At 47.6% G+C, this 20,915-nt stretch overlaps 1 protein-coding gene across 2 annotated transcripts in view; it reads right to left on the reverse strand.

The window, feature by feature from the left end:
* Positions 1-20,915, reverse strand: part of INPP5D (inositol polyphosphate-5-phosphatase D) — a 52,765-nt gene that overhangs the window by 18,622 nt on the left and 13,228 nt on the right. The window contains exons 4-7 of one of the 2 annotated variants that reach the window (XM_027703855.1): positions 7,198-7,348; positions 4,997-5,168; positions 3,616-3,756; positions 249-336 (exon numbers count right to left, since the gene is read on the reverse strand). In XM_027703855.1, the coding sequence (XP_027559656.1) occupies positions 249-336; positions 3,616-3,756; positions 4,997-5,168; positions 7,198-7,348 (552 nt within the window). Of the gene's footprint in view, positions 1-248; positions 337-3,615; positions 3,757-4,137; positions 4,258-4,996; positions 5,169-7,197; positions 7,349-20,915 lie in introns of those variants that run through there. The other variant, XM_027703856.1, reaches the window with a different exon arrangement.

A 20,915-nucleotide genomic window follows, 5' to 3' on the forward strand; every position in this document is an offset into this window, starting at 1 on the left:
GTGTGCAGTCCCAGCCCACAAGCTGAGGGAGGGTGGGGAGGTGGAGTCCTCAGGCAGCTGGTGGCACTTTCCTCTGGGGCAGAAAGGGGGGCAGGCATAAGGGGCTATGTGGAACTGTGGGATATAAGTCACTGTGTGCCCCCTGCCCTGCAGCCAGGCAGTGAGAACAGAGGTGGCACCTGATTCCCCCCCCTCCCTGCTCCAGCCACACTGCCCCCTCCTCCCCTCCTGCCCCCCAGCCCCCTTACCTGGGAGCGCTGGTGGACACCGGGGTGCAGCTGCTGCTCAAACACCTTCTGGATGGATTCCAGGGATGGCAGAGTCCTAGAGGCCTCACTGGGGACAGAGACACAGCAGAGGTCTGAGGCTCTGGCTCTAAGGGTCCCTGGGTTGGTGAACACTGGGACAAAGCTGCACAGCAGAGACTGTGGGCACACGGTCACACTGGGCCTGCCCTCGCCACGTGCCCTCCGAGCTGCTGGGAGGGTGATGGGAGCATTTCTCAGCTCTGTAGTGACACTGCCAACAAGGCAGGTGACTCAGGCAGTGATTTTGCCTTGCATGGCTGTTCCTTGGGGTTTGTTCTGGAGATTCTAACTTTCTCCCCAGAAAGATACCCCAGACTTGGCCAAACCTGAGGACCTGAGTGTAAAACCAGCATCAACCCAACTATGCCAGCTCACAGATCAAAGTGCACTCAAATGTCTCACAGCCCAGTGCAGTTTGGTGCCTCTGAACTCTGCAGGGGTGGGAGCAGCTGGGCTCAACACAGGTCCTGTGTAGCTGCTGAGGCTGACACAGGCTGCTGGGGACAGTGCTGGGGACAGTGCTGGGGACAGCGTGCAAAGAGGAAACTAATTCTTAGATATTTCATCTCCCATGACAAAGAGGGTCCGAGCCCAGCAGGAGGGTGGAAGGGCCAGCCTTTCATCCTGAGCAGAGCTGTTGGTAACAATGAGGTTCCCTGAGCAGTTCCCCATTAGATTGCACAGGATGCTCATTTGTCAAACGCTGCCTGTGAGTTTGGCACAGGAGCTGCGGCGATAATGACGAGACTCATCACGGAAAGAGCAGCCAGGGAGCACAGGTCAGCAGGAAGGCAGTGCTGGGGAGCAGGGCTGGCATGCTTGCATTGTGTCTAGTCAACGCTGGATATTAATGATTTCCCTCACTTCTGAATGGACTGGATTTTATTCCCTGTTTGCTGGGGAAAGTGCTCCAAAGTGAAAGTATCGCTGTCGAAAGATCAGATATTTGTCTGGGTGTTGAACCGTGGATGATTAGTGGCCTAAATTAAGCATTCATGTGTGAAATTTCAATCTGAAAGAACCATGGGGCACAGAGAAGTACAAGGCACTTGTAGGAGTCTGGTTCTGCTAATCTTAGTCCTCCAACACCACTATTCAGCTCTGGATCCCCTAGGGCCAGTGTCACTGCAAATGCCTCTGGCCCCAAAGCCAAGACTCCCACTGATTTCTGCAGCCATGGAACCAAACCCCAGGAGACTGCATGCAGTTGCAGGAGCACTGGGCCAAGTTCAGTTTGGGAAGAATGAAAGGATATTTACTGTGACCAGAAGTGCAGGCCGTGCAGGCCTGTCTCTTGAAAACACACAGCAGCAGCTGTTTGAAGTAACTCAGAAGTGATTTCTCATGGGAAAACTGCCCTCAGCTTACAGTGCAACCTGTGGGATAAGTGTGATCAAACTCACCAAAACCACAGGGTGGTTTTAATGGCACTTGTAACTCCTTTTGTTTTCTTTTCTTGACAGTATAAACACATTTATTGATCTTCATTGAAGTGTCAGAAGCCACATGCAGTGGCACAAGTGCTGGTGTCACAAGTGCTTGAAAAACTGCCTTAAAAGCTCTCTGTGCAAATTATCCAGTGAGGGAGAATAAACAAGAACATGCAGAGCAGCAATTGATGACCAAATGATGGCTTTGGACAGTAGCAGATTGAATAGGTCACTACTGGTGTTTTTCACTTAAAGCTGAACAAATCCATTCACACGAGTAGTCCCTGCTCTCCATGAGTCAGCTGTCCAGCTGCTGGAGGATTCCCCTGGCCAAGGAACTCCTTGTATGCCAATTGCTTTTAGCACCAAATGGCTCTCAAAGGTACCCATCAGCCTTACAAGTCTCTTTTCTTCCATTTTGAGTACAAGAGTGGCTGCTCCATTGTCCCCCAGGCTCTGATAAGGAGATGTGCCATGGCTGTCCTGACCCCTTGGCCACAGCTGGCTCTAGGAGGTAGCAGCAGCTTCCAGCAGAGTTAAACCAGCTTTCCCAGTCTCTGATGCACGCTGGGTCCAGTCCTTGCTTAACTCATCAGGGATTAAAGAGCTCACAAGCTTCACACTCTGGTCTGCTGTGGCCCAGCTGTGCTTGAGCTCCTTGGTCAGAAATGGGTCCTGCACCTGTCTGTGGGTAACACCCAAACTGCAAAGGGCACAGATATAGGATGTCACTTCACAAAGTCCAGTCCCCAAAACTCCTACAGAAAATCTGGGAATGTAAAAGGTGCCCTGGCAGTTGAAGGAATTACAGACCTGTTGCACCTCTTTCCTTGCCATTCCACATGCATTTATGAGGAGTAGGGTTGTGAAACCCAGCTAAGCTGAAGCAGAATAAGAAGCTGGAAATGGATGAATATCCTCAGAACAGCAGCACTGGAGGTGTTTCAGTAACACAGGACTCTCACTTGTGAGCTCATTTGATTTTAGTTTCCATTGTTCAGGTTTATTCTTAGCCAGCCACCTGGGTCTCCCCTTCTGTGGGGGAGAGCAGCAGAACCCCCAGGCAGGGTGCAGAGGGACAGCTCTTCACACAGCCTGTCCTCATCCTCCCAGGGGCCTGGCTGTGGGCACCTGGCTTCTAGGGGAGCAAGAGCAGGGCAGCAGCACCAGCAGCCTCACTGCTAATGCACCAGAGAGAAGGGGATTGCAAGCCATGGGTAGGAGTGATGTGCCCTCATGTGCTGCAGGATCTCTGCACAAGGGTGGGCTGCAAGGGGGGAATCACCTCCTTCCACCAGAGAAAGACAGAGCTCTGCAAGGTTTTACTTCCCTGTTGGAGTTTTTCTCTTTGGGACATGGAAGGTCTATAAATAGGAAAGGTAAAATTTGTAGAGTCTAGAGTCTAGGCTTGTTCCTTTTTTCATTTGAGCTGGACTTCACCAACATCAGTGGAATCACTCCAAGTTCATAGTGCATTAGTGGGAAGGAAAATCAGTGTTTAAAACCTAGTTATAGACCAATATGTGCTTGTTTCCATAAATTACTTGTGCTTGACAATTCTGTGGGTGTGATTTATGCGTTACCAAATTATACAGTTAATCGGTTAGTGCATTTTTTGTTTTGTTTTTTCTAAACAAAGCATAAAATACAATATTCCACTGACTGAAACCACCTACAAGGAAACTTCCTTGTCACTGTCTTTTATATAGATTTCATATCTTTGGAGCAGAATCACGGGTCATGAGATCTAAATATCCTGGTTTTGAGGGCAAGCCAATTTCCTATGCCAGAAATGCGGGTTCTGAATGCATGCACATGGAACCTGTGTTAGACTACAGTGTTACAGCATTGTCCTTTGCAAACCAGCTTCTAGTTACCTGAAGAGTCCTTTGCAAAGAACTGTAAGTAGTTTCTTCAGCTGAGGAAGATTGCTTGAGCCAGTCTGCACCATCTCGAAGTCACTGATGATGTGAACTCGCAGGTAATCCTGGATGAGTTTAAGATGCTCGTCAGAGACACTGTGAAGAAACGGTAAGGTCAAAAGCCAGCTCTTCTCTCTACTCTCAATAATCAAACAGCTTTCTTATTTTTCTGCACTTCCCACTGCCAGCACACACAGGTGGGGAGCAGTTTGCCTTGGATTTCAGTGTGAACATGCAATTCTCAGAACCGGACGATGGATCCCCTGCCACTGCTGACACCTTCTCCTCGCCCTCCTTCCCCACCCCAAACCCTCTGTGACTCCTGAGCTGCCACGCCACGGCAAGTCTTTTGATGCCTGGCTTTGCCAAAGCCATGGTGGCATCATCAGCCTCGGTAGGTGAAGCCAGGCTGCTGTGAGATCACCAGTGTCAGCAGCTCAGGAGCTCTGGGGAGAGGAAGACTGCCTTTCACCTCACCAAGTTCCACTTTGAAGGTTTTATTCCAAGCAATCCAAAACAATCTTAGGGGGGCTGAGACCACAGAGCTGTACAGGGTGCTCCCCTCCTCCCTGTCTCCGTGGTGCTCGGACTCCAGCACCTCAGGGAAGGGTGAACCAGGCAGACTGTAGGTGCTGTGCTGTCTCGTGCCCTGACAAGTGCAGAAAGTCCCAGCTGGCTGCTCGTGATGATGCAGATGAAATGGTGGAGGCAGCTGAACAAAACTGGGTTTCTCTCAGTCAGCTGCTGCTGGGCCACCACAACACAACCTGTGCTGCGGCACACGACCGCTGTTTGCTCACAGCCTCCCACTGCCCTGCCAACAGACGTGTCTTCTGATGGTATTTTTGTTTTATTTTTACACTTTGCAGATCTGGTCATTAAATGTCATGTGGCTTCCTGTAAGGCTTCAGTGCACGTCCAGATTTGACACAGCGTGTGGGACAGTGTGAGTCAGACCCATAGCTGGGGCAGATCAGTAAATCTGAGCACCTGGAAATCCACACGCAAGTTTATTCCTTCTGAAGACTGGCTGGTGCTTCCCAATACAATGTGTAGTTTGGGCATATGGCTAATATACCATCCTTTATATTAGAAAGCTATACCTCAGTGGAGAAAGTCTTTTAATCTTTTAATAATTTAAATTTTAATACTTCAGAAAAGTGTTTTTCCTAGATGACAGCTGGACAGAGCAGCCAATGCACTGTCACCAGTAGTATAAATGAGGAGTAATTTCATTCAATCAAATATGTTCCCATTTGTCCCAAACACAGAGGCCCAGAGAGCACAGGGCTGGGCTGAAGGCTGGTCCTGCAGCCCTGGGACTTGCCATCCTCACCTGCTTGTATCCTGGTACTGCAGGCGCTGGAGTAGTGTCTCGGAAAGGGACAGTTTATTAATATCTGCCACTCTGGAGTTTTCAGGGAGAGAGGAGACCTCCTTTGTGTCACCACCCGGCAGTGCCATGAGGATGTTGCGTGGGGGCAGGAGGGGAGGCGTGGGCACCAGGTCTGGAGAGGAAGAAGGGAAAGGCACAGTCATCACAGTACGGCCATCGGACCTCAGCCCCCTCAGCCCGGGCAGGGCAGAGCCCCACAGTCCCTGCAGCCACCCCTTCTGAGGGCCTCTGATGTCAGAGCTGGCCAGCCCAGGGCTCAGCACTGCCCTGGCCCTGCTCCCAGGGGTGTCAGTGCTGTGAGACCAGAGGGATGAGCTGCTGGGCTCGGCCCTCTCGTGCAGACAGCACCTGCCTGTGCCTGGCAGTGCAACCCCGTCCGAGCCAGCCTGGCCATCCCATCTGCACAGCAATGAAGTTGAATATACACTCCAAGCACTTTACAAAACACAGATGTTCTTCACCCATATCATTCCCGTTATCATGGGGATCTGCTACTGGGGCAGAAGGGATGGAGGGGTGTAATAGAAAGACCACCAGAAACTGGTAATGGAAAGAAGTGAGCAGCTAAACTAAGGAAATATAGATGGAGAAAATAGACCCCATGATCCAGCAGAGGGGCTGAATATCCCACCTTGTGTCCTGGGCTGGAAGAACAAAGGGGTTTCCTGCTCTGTCATCCTGCTGCTCAACACACCTCCCTCTCCTGGGAGAAGAGTGGGTTCATCTCCATTGATCCCAGACATGATTACCTCTCTTTTCATACCAATTGCTCCAACACTTTGGCACACCTGTCATGTGTAGCCATTTGAGTTGTGAGGTTTTGGTTGGTTGTTTCCTAATGGTGGAATTTGCATTACAAAAAGATCCCCAGGACTTATCCACTACTAGTGGGCAGTGCTGTGATTCACAGAGCCACCAAAGCACTGAGCCATGGCACAGCTGGGGGGTGCATCTGCAGGGTGCTCATCTTCCACCTCTGCAGTTCCACATCTAAGATGGCCAGACATCTGTAGGCCCTACATGGCTCCAGCACCGTGGCACCAAAGTGCCCTAACAAAATCCAACTCTGTACACGAGCAGCCCAGCCCCTGTGCTAATCTCTCTCCATCTGAAGGCTCTTAGTCTTGGCTAGAACTTCATTCCCTGCTGCTTGCCTCTCTCTGTATTATTTTTGCTGTGGTTGCCTCCCCCGCCCTGGAGACTCAGTGCAGCTGGCCAAAAACCAGGAACATCTTTCCTGAGCAGCTTTGCAAAATGTTGTTCAGTTCCCTCAGGAGGATGGCAAACCAAAGTCTTCCAGCTCCTGTCAGATATGCATTGGGTTACATAAATGCACACAGACACGTTGATCTGCTGTAGTGCACAGGCCTGTCCCTCTGTCCCAGGGACTGTGTCCTTCAGACAATTTTATTGTAGTGCTCATCGTTTCCAGACAGACGTCAGAAAGAACAGGAAGGATGGCTCTGTGGGCATGACCTTCCCCTGGGGCTCAGGAGAACAATGACAGATCCAAGGGATGATCCAGGCAAAATCCAAGGAACAATCCAAGACCAGTGAGTGTCAGGAACACACATGACATTTCATATAAAATAGTTGGGGTGATGCCAATCATATCTCTTCATCTTACATCTGCCTCTGTACACAGACAGTCTGCCACTGCTGGATCTGTGCCCTCGGGTTCTGACTGTCAGAAATGCCCCCTAGGTCAGAGCAATTGAGGAGGCTTGAGTTTCAGAGGACCCCAGACTCTTGGCAGCTGCAGGTGAGTGGCACTGCAGAGAGAAGAGCTCCAAGTCCTGGGGGCCCATCTCTGCTGTGACAGGGCCCCACGGGTGCAGTGCAGGGAGAGGGCTGCAGAGGCAGGGGAGACGGCTGGACATAAACCAGCTTGAGACCAGGGAGGAACAAGATTAGCCACCCCCCACACCAGACAGAGTATAACTCTACAGAGAGTCTCAGTGTATTCCCTCAGGTGAGCTAAACTGATGCTCCAGTACCACACAACTCAGTGTCCTGCCAGCTCAGGCCTCTCCATGCTCTGCTCCATTTTATGCTCTGGTCCCCTGCCTGCACTGTAGATCTCTAGTCTCAGGATGAGAGTCAAGGGTCTGCATCACCAAATCACCCCACAGGTCTCTTACCAGCATCCTCCTCTAGTTCATCTGCAGCCTCCTCCTCTTCCCGTGGCACTGGATATTTGAGGTGCCATATCAGACCCATGTTCTCCTTCTTGTAAAATTCTATCAGTTCCTCCAAGTTCTCGAAAAACTTCACAGGAACACCCTCTGATGCCTGAAACAAAACACAGAGGCAGTCACAGTCTGGGATTTCCTAGCCAGAAACACAGAGTATAAAGTCACAGAGAGAGGAGAAAGCCACTAGTGCTGTCCAGAGAGAGCCAGCCCTGCTCTCGCTGCCCATGTGAGCACAGGCTGAGCAGAACAGCTCCTGCAGCACAAACAGAAACAGATACGCTCACAGTTCAAGCCAGAGTCAGCACAAACACCAACCTCAAAGATTCACTGAAGCCAAGTGCAAGAGCTCTCTCGCTGGACTCAGCGTGCTTGGCTTCACAGCAAAGGAAGACTTTAAAAACAAGGAATTCTCCTGGATTAATCTTTGCATTCCCTCCTTTACTGAGAACAAAACCCCTGGACTGTGTTATATGTCATGGTATTCAGGAAGAATTTTCTGAGAAATTGTAAGATAAACGTGGCTCGATGCAGACATTTGGATCCCTTCAGGTGCCAAAGGTTCAGAACTAGGCTCAAATGAAACATGGTACAATCCTGTACAGGAATGCTGGGATGAGGTTTAGGGGGCTGAGGCTCAGGGTCCGGGGAGGACGGAACGTGCCAGGCCTGACACTGAGTCAGCTGAACTTCAACTGTGACTTTAAAGCTTTGTCTCCAGTTTGAAGTAACTTCTTGCACAGCCACACTTTGGACATTCTGCTTCTGACTAAAAGGCAGGGTATTTAAATTTATTTTGGGATTGCAATTATTGCCTGTAGAAATTAAGACACACAGAGTTTTAATACAAACTTGAACAAGCTTATTTACTTGCCATTTGTGTTCGCCTTTTTTGTTTAAAAGACAAATGTAGCAAACCCAAGAGATTAAACAGGAGTAATGCAAGCAAAGACTACAGCGAGGGGAACCCAGAGAAATGTCTGTGGTGAGTCCTAGCAGCAACAAGATTTCTTTTAAATTTTTCCTAAGGAATAAATAAAATCTCAGGCCAGAAATTAGGACAGTGCTTTCAGTCTTTGAAGCTGTCAGTGCCCTCAGGTCTGCCATCAAAAACACCTTTCATTTTTAACTACATCTGCTTGTCTTTAAAGGCTCAGGAAGACACATTTCATAACAAATGTGAATGATGTTTCTGAGAGCTCTGCCTGTACAGACTCCTTTTCTGTCTCACACAGAAATGCTCCTGCCTTTAGCAAGATGGGAAAAAAAACCATGAAAGCAATGCCTGGGCAAATACTGGATTATATTTTGGTGAGTCCAGAGGAGTTGAAACAAATTGCTGGTTAAAACTTCACATGACTGTACAAGCACAGGCCAAATCCTGCTCTGCTAGAGTGGCACAGACTCAGCACAATCAGAATGACTTCTCATTTACACCAATTAATGCAAGTAGTGTCTGGTTCCTCCCAGATTTTTCTGCTTCTTGTTGCCAAGTGGGAATCAGGGAAGATCATCAAGGCAGAAACAGCACTTTGCTCTAATCTGTCACAGCAAAGGATCCTGAAGTTCCCAGCTGGAATAGACCTGGAATAGTTCAGCCAGTTCTCTGTTCCCCTCCCCTGCAGCACCTTCCTGTGCTCCCAAATGCCCACTTTTGTGTTATTTAGGCAGGTGTGCCCTGTGCACTGCTGGCAGCACTGACAGGGGGATGGCAGCACCCATGCCCAGCCCATGGCAGGGTCACCCACACTTCATCCTCCTGATTAACCTGCCTGGGCTGCCTTCTGTCCACCTACAGCACTTGTAGATGGGCTGGAGCTCATGAGGGACAAGGCTTGTGATGGTTTGCTTTGCCCTAAGCTACCCCAAAGGGCACCCAGCAAAAGGCATCAGCCCCATCAGAGCACACACATACCCTAAACAACACCAAGGGTAAGCAGGGTCAGGGTTTGTCACGTGCGTCCTTGTAGGAGGAAAACTTTGCCATCGGGGCTCTCTCTCACCTCTTGAATTACTGCAGCCTACTCTGCTCCCTCTCTTTCCAAAGTCGTCTTCACACTCCTACTTCACTTTCCTTCACTACCTCCCTGTCTGCCTGCTTCCCCAGATCTCCCCTGACTGGTGACTGTCCCCACAACACCCCATCTCGCCGCTGCACAGCATCCCTCCCAACACTGCCTTGTCCTGCCCCTCACCTCCTGCTTTCCCAGGGCACCTGCAAGAAGCCGCCGTGCCCTGCACGGCTCTTCTAAGGCCAGACAGAGCCCTGATGGAAGTGGGAGGAAAGGCTGAGTTAGCACTTTTTGCTACCAAGGATAGTTCAGTCTCTGAAACTGTGCTGGTCTCTGTGGTAACCAGAAGAAGGAGCATTTTGCAACAGGCCTCCTTCCTCTAACTCCTTGCATTTCAGGAGTGGACCCAAGCCTGTGGTGCAGCCCAAATCCCCCACAGGCCCCAGCTCTCGAGCAGGCTGGCTGGGTGCACACATGAGCAGAGAGGCCCTGCTGCTATGCACCTTTTCTACCCTGCCAGCTTGGCCCACCACCTCCAGCCACCTTTCTTGATGAAGCTCACCATCTCCTCTCTCAAGGGTAACTGGAATTTGTGGCCATGTCGAGGAGCTGGGATCTGCATGCATCTTGTACCCAGATACTCCTTCCCAAAGAGAGGCAACCTCCAACCCAGCAGAGCCAGCTCCTCTGAAAGCCCACCTTCCCCAAGTCCACTCAGGATAAAAAGGACCAACTCTCCATGGCACAAGCAAAATAAAGGACTGCATTTCGTATTTTGAGACGGAACTCAGCAAAGAACTGAGCCTATGTCCCGAGCAACTGCACAGAGACAGCGAGAGCTGCAATAAGAAAATGGGGAACCAGCAGGGTCAGGAGCTCTGACCAGCCATGACCAAGCAGAGAGGGAAGGATGGGGAACCTCAAACCTCCTCAACACCCGCTCAGTGGGGTGGGGGAGCTCGAGGTCCTTCCCCACACCACAAAGGCCACAGCGGCGGCACCGCCTCGCTACACATCAGCTTGGCCATCGTGAGAGTCTGAAAGCAAAATTGCTGGATTATTCTCACTCATTTTCTTCTGCATTATTATTTGCAGGGACCTCACAGAGGAAGTGTGCGGGAAGGGCTGCGCCCCTCCAGCACAAAGCAGTACCCAGCAATCCTCTCTGCCTTTTGCCTGCTCTATGAAACGAGCTCCTCCCGGCTCCAAGCACCCCCCAGATTTCCCCACTCCCCCAAAGAGAGCACGGCACTCTGCCTTGCACTGCCTCCCTCTGCAGAGAGGCACAGCAAAAACTGCACATCGCTTGAAATGGGAGAGAGAACAGTAAAAGCAAGACCCTGTTGCACTTGCTTCTCCCCTTGGGGAAGGGATGGGAACAAAGCCTGCATGAGAGATGACAGTCGCATTGTTTGACACACGACCACAAGGTGCTCGGATACCACCCGTGCCACTGAGCCCCTCCAAATCCAACAGCCCAGCATTTTGCTCCCAGCCTACAGAGCAGTAGGACCATCATCCAGGCTGTGGGGTGTTCCCAGCCAGCTCTGCAGGGGTGATGCCTGAGTAGCATCAGCTGAACACAGAAAACCTGGTTCAGTAATGTTGCTGCCAGAGCTCGGGTTGCTGGATGACCCACCTGAAGGCTGGTCTCTGCCAGCAAGCAAGGAAAGCAGGGACATCTGCTTTCTTCACACTTGAACCTGTGGCAAAGGCTTAGAGGTGGGAAGGAAAAGTGGTGGTGGATAGTAAAATAGTGGCATTGAGTCAGTTCGCAGGTAGTTGCAGAGCACATTTCCAAAAACTGGATTGAGGGAACACTGAATAAACGTCCTGAAGAACACAGCCTAAACTTTACACAAACTTGTTCTCGATTTTGAGCCAGGAAGCAGAGGCAGAACAGGCCCAGCGAGCAAAGCAGAGCAGGATGGGGCAGTGGAGGGGGAGCTGGAGCCACCCCAGCAGAGCCAACAATGAAATCCACTTCCCGCCCCCCTGCCTGCCTCCAGTAAGTAACTATTTCCTTGGGGCTATCACAGCACAGATCTTGTTTTAATTACAGAGGTCATTATAAATGTGGATGGCAAGTGTCATCTCCATGGCAACACCCCACATCCCAGAAATGTGCTCCCAGGTCTCCCGGGACACCAGAGTGGTGTGGAGGGCAGGCCCAGTTCCAGGGGGATTCCTCCAGCATCCCTGCTGGTACCTCAGCTTTGTGCTGATGGCAGCCACAACACACGGAAAGGGAACACCTAGTGAACAGATTCAATTTAGGGAACAGCCCACAAACCAGCAGGATTGTACAAAGGAATCTGTGGAATAGTGAATCAGACAGTGAGAAGCAATTTTACAGTGGGAAGCTGCATCTGAAGCACAAGTCCCTCTAAGATCTGTTAATGGGAGTGTCATACAAGATGCAAAAAGAAACTTCTCTACCGTACTTCCTGCCATAAGACTTTAGCTGGACTGTTCTGTGCAGCTCGGGGCACCAATTCTTATGGAACATGTAAAAATACCACACAGAAACCCGAGGAAAAATTCCAAGGAAAACTGAAGAGCTGGAAAATGGGATTTGCAAGGAAAGCTCAGAAGAAAGGGACTGGTATGGTCTGGCAAAGGGACAGCCTGGAGATGGCACAGCAGCAGTCTTACAAGTTTTAAATTCTCTTCTAAAGAAGATGGCAACCAGATGTGCTGCAAGTCCCCGAGGGACAGCAGAGGTGGGGGAGGTTAAGATAGAGCTCAGGCAGCTTTGCCAGGCAGAGACAGTAAAGTTGGGCTACACAGAGAGTGTGTCCATGTCTCTGGAAGCGCTGCAGTGCAGGGTACCCAGGCAATCCTCACAGCCAGCATCCAATCCTGCTTCTGCTGGGGAAACGGGAATGCTGGGGGGAGACCTGCAAGGCCTTCTGCCACCCCTAATCCTGGAACCACGAGAATCTCTCTGCACGTCTGCCAGCTGCCTTTATTCATATCCTGCTGTATCCTTGAAGGAGACAGCTAAAGCTGACCGTGACCAGCCCAGCCGTTTCAGCTGCATCCCAAACCACAATTTTCAGATCTCCCACTTCGGACTCCAGCCCTTTTGGCTGTGAGCCCCCTTTCCCCAAAGATGTCTTGGTGTCTCCTGTCCTCCAGACCCTGCCCTCAGTTCTGCAGGTCCTTCCAATTATCAATCCCTCCAATCCTCTGTATGCTCACTGTACAATGGCTGAACACCACTAGCTACAACTTGCTCTTGTCTTCCTGCTGAATAGACTTCCAGGCTGTTCATTTCGTGAGAGCAGGCACGATTAAAGCCTTTAATCACTAGTCTTTGGTTAAATCTTGGGATCCCCTTTCCAAATTCAACTACCTGGACTTTTCAACAGGTTTTTGTATGGCTGAGACAACCCAATCTTCCTTTGCCACCTGGCCAAGAGAACACCTCGACAAAGACGCTCCAAACGTGGGTTTGGTGAGGAGCAGCTCTGAACACACCTTTAGGAGAAGTCGCAAATGGAGTGTAAAGACATAAAGTAAAAAGAGATTTAAAAGATGTGAAGCCTATGCTAAGCCAGGAGAGGAAGTGGTTAACTTGGGGTTCATTACAACAATTGTATAAATAGATGGCACAGGAAGTCTGGGGCCCTCAGAAGGAAGAGGAAGTGTTTTCCTTTCCTGTGCCAAGGCACAAGAAGGAACTAGGAAACTGGTCATCTGCTTATATTGCTTAAGGCCAATCTTTTCTAACCAGAGTGCCTTAAAACAGGTATTTAAACACATATATAGGCATTTCAGTAACAGGCAATAACTTTTCAAAGTTATAAAATTCTTGCAATACCCACCAGCTTAAATGGAAGTTGAAAATCAGGTCACTTCTACTGTGGTGAGAATGGCTGGCAGGAACTTTTCTCCTTTCAGATTTGAAAAAAAAATAAAATTCTAGGTTTTCAGGTTTGGAAAAATGTTATCTTCAAGACTGACTGTTAGCTGGGAAGTCTAGGTGGCATTTTTACATTTACTTCTGGTTCTCATGTAGGCAAGCTTTTTACATTTCACTAAAAAAGGGATCCTAAGAGCTACAAAAATCCTGGTAAACTATTTTTTACAGCATTTTAAAGCAACCTGGTTGTGTTTGGGTTTTGTTTTGCTAGAAAACATGCCTTATTTTTAGATCGAATCTTGTGCTAAGAAGTTCCAGGAGCATTTCACAAGAATGGGATCATAGTCAGGAATCACAGCTGGGAGAAACAGCTACTTCCCAAAATACAAGCCACCCAGAAATGTACCCTCATTTGAATGCAACACCCGGGGCTTGGAAGAAATGGAGCTACTGAGGAGCACAAAGGGAGAGGAGCAAGTGTGTGGCTGAGGAAAAGAGGGATCCTGTGACACAGAGGGACAGGAAAGAAATGAACTTTAATACAAGGTGGGAACTTCGAGCTGGCAAGGGAGTTGTGCTGCTGGGTAAAGCTCAGCAGGAGGGTCTCTGCCAGGGAACTCAGCATGAGAGAGGAGACGAGGGGAAGAATCCAGGGAACATGGGCAGAGGATGCTCGTGGGTGGTGGGGCAGTACTGCCTCACCTGGAAAAAGAATCATGCAGATTCTGGGGAGAATGGCACAGTGTAAGTGCAGTTGCAAGTTATATAAATTTAACAGTGTTGGGGGGAATGGCAGGTGAATAGTCCCTGTCTCCTCCAAGATGAGATGAGGGAGGCTTTCTTGTCTCATCCTGCATATGGTTCTGTCCTGATGCTCAAGTTTGCTTCTCCATGTCACTTTTGCTACAGTGGCCTTTTAAATGTAAGACTTTGGGTCTTAAATTGGGTCTTAAAACCATGGAATCCAGAGAGTTCTAGGAAAGAGGGTTTCAGAATTTCTGGAAGGAAACAAGGAATTGCAATTTAACAACTAAGTACATTTTACTTCTAGCTTGTGATCCCGGCTGAACATCAGATATCCAAACAAAACTAAGTTAAAAAATAAAAAAAAAGAAAATTACTATGTTGTCAATCCTATAAAATTCCCTCTGTTCCTCCAATGCAACGGAAGGATACCAGTACATGCTGCCTCTCCCACAAGCTCCATTTCTCTAAGCATGACTTAAGAGACTCTGTGTATTAATTACTCACACTGCATCACAATTCCATTCTCATTAAACATTACCAAAAAACAGAAATGCTAGAGGTTTCCAGTTTTGGGAATGGCCATCTCACTTTTTCCTACCTTTGCTCATTCTGGGTTTCAAATGCTTAACGTGTTCTGTGTGTGGAGAGTGAGCCCAGCTGGAGTTCATCTTAAAAAGATCCTGACTGTCATATCTGCCACTGCTAATCTCCTCTGGCCCTGCAAAGGTTTTGCTCCCTGTGATCCCACCAGTCTTTGTTCTGGCAGCCTGAGCACTGGTCATGTTCTCAGGTAGCTCCCATGGCAGAACTGGGGCACTTGCAAATTAGGAAAGTCTTGAAGAGAAGGAATATTGAAAGGATTTCTCAGTGAAGTATGGTTGGCTGCCAGATTTTTATCTCAAGTTCCTTGTTAAAATTCTACATCCTAAAGTAAAACATATTAAAAGTTCTGGAAGGTAAAGGACCAATGGAAGTCTTTTGAACCAGCATTTTCCCACACATAATAAAGACATAGGCCATAAAAATAATGTACTCAGGTCCTACATAAAGACCCCATTCCACTCTTCTCCTACACTCCATGATTCACATAAAAAGTATGTTAATTGCCAAATATCCAACTAATATAGTTAGATAGAAGCCAGGAAGTACACCAAGCAATTATAGAAAGTATTAACACCCCATACTTGAGTTAGTCCTTCACATTAAATAAACCATTCAAACTCCAGCCATCAAAAAAAGATATTGCCAACACAGCACATATGGATTCAGCTGGTAGCACCACAAGAAACCTGCTGAGCAACCAACCCTTTCAATATTTCTCTGTGTTATAATAAAGAAGATTTACATTAACAACAAGCAAACAACATTTCTGTCCTTCATGACAGAACATGAAGGACTGGGATTAAATTTAGCTACAGGGTGCAAGTCAGATGAGCTGATGATGAATGAGCAAGGACTGCAGATCCCTGAGGATCTGATGCAGTTTTTTTAACACTTCTGTAGCGTGTGGGCAGAATTTAAGTAAAAGTTTTGGAGTACACTACTTCTAACAACTTCTGTAATTATATCATAAGCCTTGTGCTTTTTGGTTTTCCACTGAAAAGTTTCAGCACTTCAAGTCAAATGAAAATTTCCATTTTCATTTCTTCATAAAGTATGCAGCTCCAGTGCTTACCAAGACAAACCTGAAAAAAACAGGTCCCCAGGAGCTGGCAAGGCAACCAAGGCAGCAAATGTAACCTGAAGGCACTCAGTGCAGGTGTGGGATCTTGTCAGTGCTCCCTGCTCACAGGCCCTGAGCTGGGACACTACTGCAGGTTACTTGCCTCTCGGGAGGTGATTTGCTTCTCATGTACATGTATTATGTGTATATATTGCAGGTTATTTGCTTCTCAAATTCCCAAGCTCCCTTTTCCTTGAAGCAGATGAAAACATGCCTAGAGTGGCTCTGCCTGCACAGCTGGGCAGGATCCCTCAGCTCACATCAGTCTGACACTGTGTTGCTGGAGGTCTCCTCTAACCTGTGCAGCAGACATGGGAGGATCCACAATCAGCTCTCTGCTTTCTTTATTGTCTTCTTGCCTAAATGAATCCCAGTTCCAACTGTCACCAAGCACTAAATACGCATAAATTACATAAACCATCCAGTGGAAAAGAGAAAAGGTGAGACTAAAGAGGCCATACTTATTGAAGATATGCTACTGAAGCAGAGCAATGCAGGCAGAAGGTTCATGGGAAACAGCTGCATTCACAATTCACCACATAGAACTGCATAATTTTCTGGGATTGCATAATTAAAACTTCCAAGAAATGCACAGGTAAGGGTGAGCACCTTAGTGTTACAATTTCCTGTCTTCAGCCTGCAAAATTTCTCAGTCTTTTGCTACAGCAATTGTTTTCTATTTTTGTGACACTTGGGGTGACCACTTGTACTTTCTCTGAAGGGGCTGTCCCTTATTTCATTCAGTTACTGCAAACCCTTACTCAGTTAAGGGAAGCCCTGGGCCATCCCTGCTGACTGAACAGATACAGAACCCAGCCTGAAGAAGCACCACCATTTAACAAAACTAACCACAAAACTAAAACCAGACAAAAAACACCCTTCAAACCCTCTCCTTTTATGTTCTCCCCTGAACCTGGAATAAAAATAGCGGATGTTACACGTTTTGTTACACTTTGCCCCCTAAAACTGGGCTTAACACAAGGCTTCTGGTTTTGCACCTACTGGGATGTGGTGTACAGTGACAACAGGAGCCTCTGAGCAACCAGTGCCTGCTGCACGTGGCTCCTGCCGTGTTCCAGCACAGAGAACACTTTATCCTAAGACTTTTAGGCAGCACAGGTCGCTCCATCCCTGTCAAGTTTTGGAGAATAAGGTTTAATACAGTTATCTGGAAATTTTAATGCAGGCTTCCCAGGCTGGTCCCAGAGAGCAGCCCCAGCCCCGTGGAGCTGGGCTGTACTTTGCCCGTGGGGTTTGCTGAGCTGTGTGTTACATTCTGAAACACTGGAGAGGGAGAGAGCTCCAGAGCCCTGGGATGGAACAGACTGCAGCCAGTTTAGACTTTCAGAGGACAACCAACATGGGAAACTCTGACAGAAGGTACGAACTGAAGACAAAAGAAGTCAGACGGGGGGCAAAGGCCCGGGAACAACCAAAAGCTGCCCTGTGACTTGGTTCTCTCAGAGGCACTGAAACAACTGAGTCTGAGCTGTCTTTGCTGAAGTCTGTTTCGCTTCCCTAAACCATTTGTCATTTGAAATCTAGCCCTGCGTGCTTTGCATTTATGCAGCAACCTGAAAAAACAAAGGATTCTGCATTTTTTTTTAAAGCCGTGATAACTTTAACCACCAAAAGGTAAATTTGAAGACTATTAGTGGAGCAGACCTCGTTTACCTGAAAGAAGTGCAACCAGGCCAAACTTTCAATGGAAAATGTTGTTATTTAAAGGTGATTGCATCTTTATATTTTATATTTATACCAGCAATAAGTTACTGCACGTGTAGGAGGTCCCGTTCCCTGAGGCTGCAATGCAGATCACATGAACAAAATCTAACTGGAGCCCAAGTATTACTTGTGCTGTGCTGGGTAAGTTCCACTTCTGCTTGGAGAGGGAATGCAGCCTGCAATGATCCATCTCATCAGCAAATCAAGATAGATCTCTGAACAAGAAAGGGCATCACCCTGTTGGGAACAAGTGTGGAAACAATTTTGTATTGATGGCAATATTTGCCATTGTAAATAAACCTCATATCAGTGTTTCCCAAGACTCATTGCTATCTTAAATGATCAGGACAAGAAGCCTCATACAGCACCAACAATATATTAACTTCTCTTTCTTTGAGAAAACAACTCAAGACTTGCCTGGAAATGAGCACTTTCCTGTGTGACCCATCATGCCTCAAAGCACAGAAGCAATAAAACAGTGCTTCATTACCTCACAGCAGAAAGAGAAATAATCTGTCATCTCCCTGAACACCTTAAATTGAGTTATGAAGATTCATCAGAAGTCTTTGATAAAATATAAAAAGGCTAAGACAATCAAATGGTTTGAACACTATGTGACTGATGATATTAAAGCTAATATCCCTCAAATTACTGCAAAATAAGAATATTTTCTTGTTGAGAATGTTGGTTGCCTATGTTTTCAATTATTTTTTCTCATCTGCCATAAGAGGTTTAGAATCTCAGGAAAATTTTCATTTTGGTAGTCCTGGAGACCCTGAGGTGGGTGTGTCCCAGGGGCTCCTCTCAGTCAGGGTTGGACATTTGGCCTCTCCAACAAACCTGATTGTCAGAGCTCCTGTAACGGGAGCTGGAAGATCGGAGGGGTGGGAAAGAGCTGCTGGGGACGTGGTTGTGGGTGGCCAAAGCCTTTCCCAAGGATAATAGGGGAGACAATAACTCTTCTAAACCAGTAATTGTTCAACTGGTCACTGTGTAACAGCCCTAATCCTTATCTCCTGAATCTGGAAGGATTTTGCAACCCCGGAGGGTTGGCTATTTGCAATTGTTTGAGTGTGGTGAAGGCTTTGTGAGATAACACATTTATTGGAGGGCAAGCAGCAAGAGGAATTGATGACATGCACTGGCATTTCACTGCTTAGAGTGAGATTTTATCTGAAAGGACATCTAGATAAAAGGGAAAGGGATTTCAGTTCATGGCATTAACTTCATTTCTTGGAGCTTGAAAAACAAAATAGTACCACTTTAGCCTGATTTAAGCCATCTTCTCTGAACATTTTTTTTATATTTCAGGAAACTGGAAACATTCTGGAAGGGTTCAAACTAGACAAAAGCTGGATATGCTTTGTTTGTATGAAGAATTTTGTATACTGAGAGATTCAGTAGCAGGAATGTGCATGTTTCAGGAAATACCTAGTTCTCTTATTAAATGCTGCTTCTTTCAGCTTTCCAAAACCTGTGAAATGCCTTCTGTTTGTTCCTACCTCAGATGCAACAGCAGAAAAAAAAATTTTCCTTGTATAAACAGATTTGGATAGTTTGCAGAAACATGAGATACATATGTAATTCAGTCTTACATGTAAAGAGCTTTATAAACTGATTTAAATCAACATTAAATTATATTGAAAAATATTAAAATTTTAATATCTACCATTTTTTTGTAACAAAATGAAGCTTAGTATAATTAATTAAATTATGCATTTGGGCATACTAGAAATGTGCTGCCCTACCCATGTTTCAATGCATTGCCCATAAGTATTGCCTGGATGTCCAGTTGTCCCTTGTTTCTCTTCAAGAAAAGTAATCCCCTTGATTATCCCTCAGCCCTTCTGTGCCAATAGAGTCCCATCAGCACATCGAGCTTTCTGCAGTAGGAACTAACTCCAGTGAAATCAGTGCCATTCTCATCATTACCCTGCCCTGACAGGGATGTCTCACAGCCCCTGGGCAACCTGCACAGGGCATTTTGGGCAGGCCTGCGCCTGCCCTGTCCCCACTGGAGACCAGGAGTGTTTGCCATCAGTCTGGGCAGGTACAAACCCCTCACCCAGCGAGGACAGAAGTGGCTGCAGTGGTGAATGGCTGAGCCTCACCTCAAACAGTGAGCTCTGCTTTATCACCCACCAAAACCAGCTCAAGAGCAGTTCCCCAGCTGAAAGGTTTTGATTAGACACAGAAAGATCAGCAAAATCCACAGCAAATCACAAAGTTCTTACTACAGAAAACCTTCTCCTGGCCACGAGTCAGAGCAGCACAGCACATTGGGATGGCAGTGTGGCAACAGGGAGACAACAAAAACTGCACCTCTCTGCAGGGCTGACAATGGACTCGGTGCTGCCTGTGCCACAGCCAGCCCTCTGATGTGGGTGACAGCCTCAGTGACACCAGGAATGCAGGAACTGACCTAAACCCCCAGCTCTTATCAGATGCTGCTGGCAGGACAGGCAGCCCTGCTCCAGAGCAGGTTCACACTCCGGATGGAGCCTCCAGGCCCAGCTCCACCCTGCAGGACTCATAAACAGAGGCCAGGACAAATCCTGCTCGGAGCAGGGACAGTCCTGTGGTGGCTGACGTGAGCAGAGCCCTCTCACTGCACATCTTGCCCGTCCCAGGACAGAGGATTTTGTTCATTCTGGCACATTTAGCCAACCCATACACAGAGGGAGTACAAATCAAGGTGTTCCCCAAAAACGTGTTTCTAGAAGCGTGCTGGGGAGGAAGGGTTTCAGCAGAAGTCCCTACACACTGTGTTTAGGGATTCTCCACCTCCTGGGAGCCCCAGAGTACACTGTGCCCCACCCCTGTGTCAGCTGGCACCGTGAGTCACAGCTGCTGGCCTGCCTTCTAACTGTTCTCACAGCACACTTGTTTCCTGTCACAGCCCCGTATCAGACCAGCAAAAAATTACCAGAAAAATTAAAAAAAAAGCTCTATGATCACTCAATGTAAAACAGTGCTGCCAGAGCATCTATAATTTTCGCTGAAGTCAGCAAAACCCACAAGTAACTAGGGCCAGGCCCTCCTTTTGCAACAGGTAGTAAGTGTAATGTAAGTAATTTGTTTAACTGGTGGATTTCAGCACAAATGCAAGGAGTGTTCCTGCTCCCAGAAATGATGATCTGGTACTGCAACTGCAAAATCAATGTTTCCTACATTCACCCACAGAGGGGGTGCAGGAAGATGCATGCACTGCTGCTTTCTGTCAAACCTGGGACACTGAAGTGGAAAGAAAAAGACAGGCAGTAACTTTTAAAACTCTAATGTTTTCCTTACTGTAGTACAGTCTCTTGTGCAGCATGAGAAGAAGGTAGCTTTTAGCAATTCCTTCTCACAACAAAGTAATGCTCACAAAACTCTGGAATCGATCAAACAGTTTTGCTCAAAGAAAAAAAAAAAGTTTATTTAAAAATGAAGGGGATTGGAGCATGTGCTATGCAAGGCACAGCCTTTGTTCAATTTCCTTTTCCCTTGTTAATTTTAAAAGAAGGTGACAAGTTCAAAATTGCTTATCTGGACTTTTTCAAAAGAGTGATCCAGTTTTTCCATCTGAAACAACGGTTTTTCTTCAACATCC

Source organism: Neopelma chrysocephalum, unplaced genomic scaffold (assembly GCF_003984885.1).
Source record: "Neopelma chrysocephalum unplaced genomic scaffold, ASM398488v2 Primary Assembly neopelma1_252, whole genome shotgun sequence".
Lineage (NCBI taxonomy): Eukaryota > Metazoa > Chordata > Aves > Passeriformes > Pipridae > Neopelma > Neopelma chrysocephalum.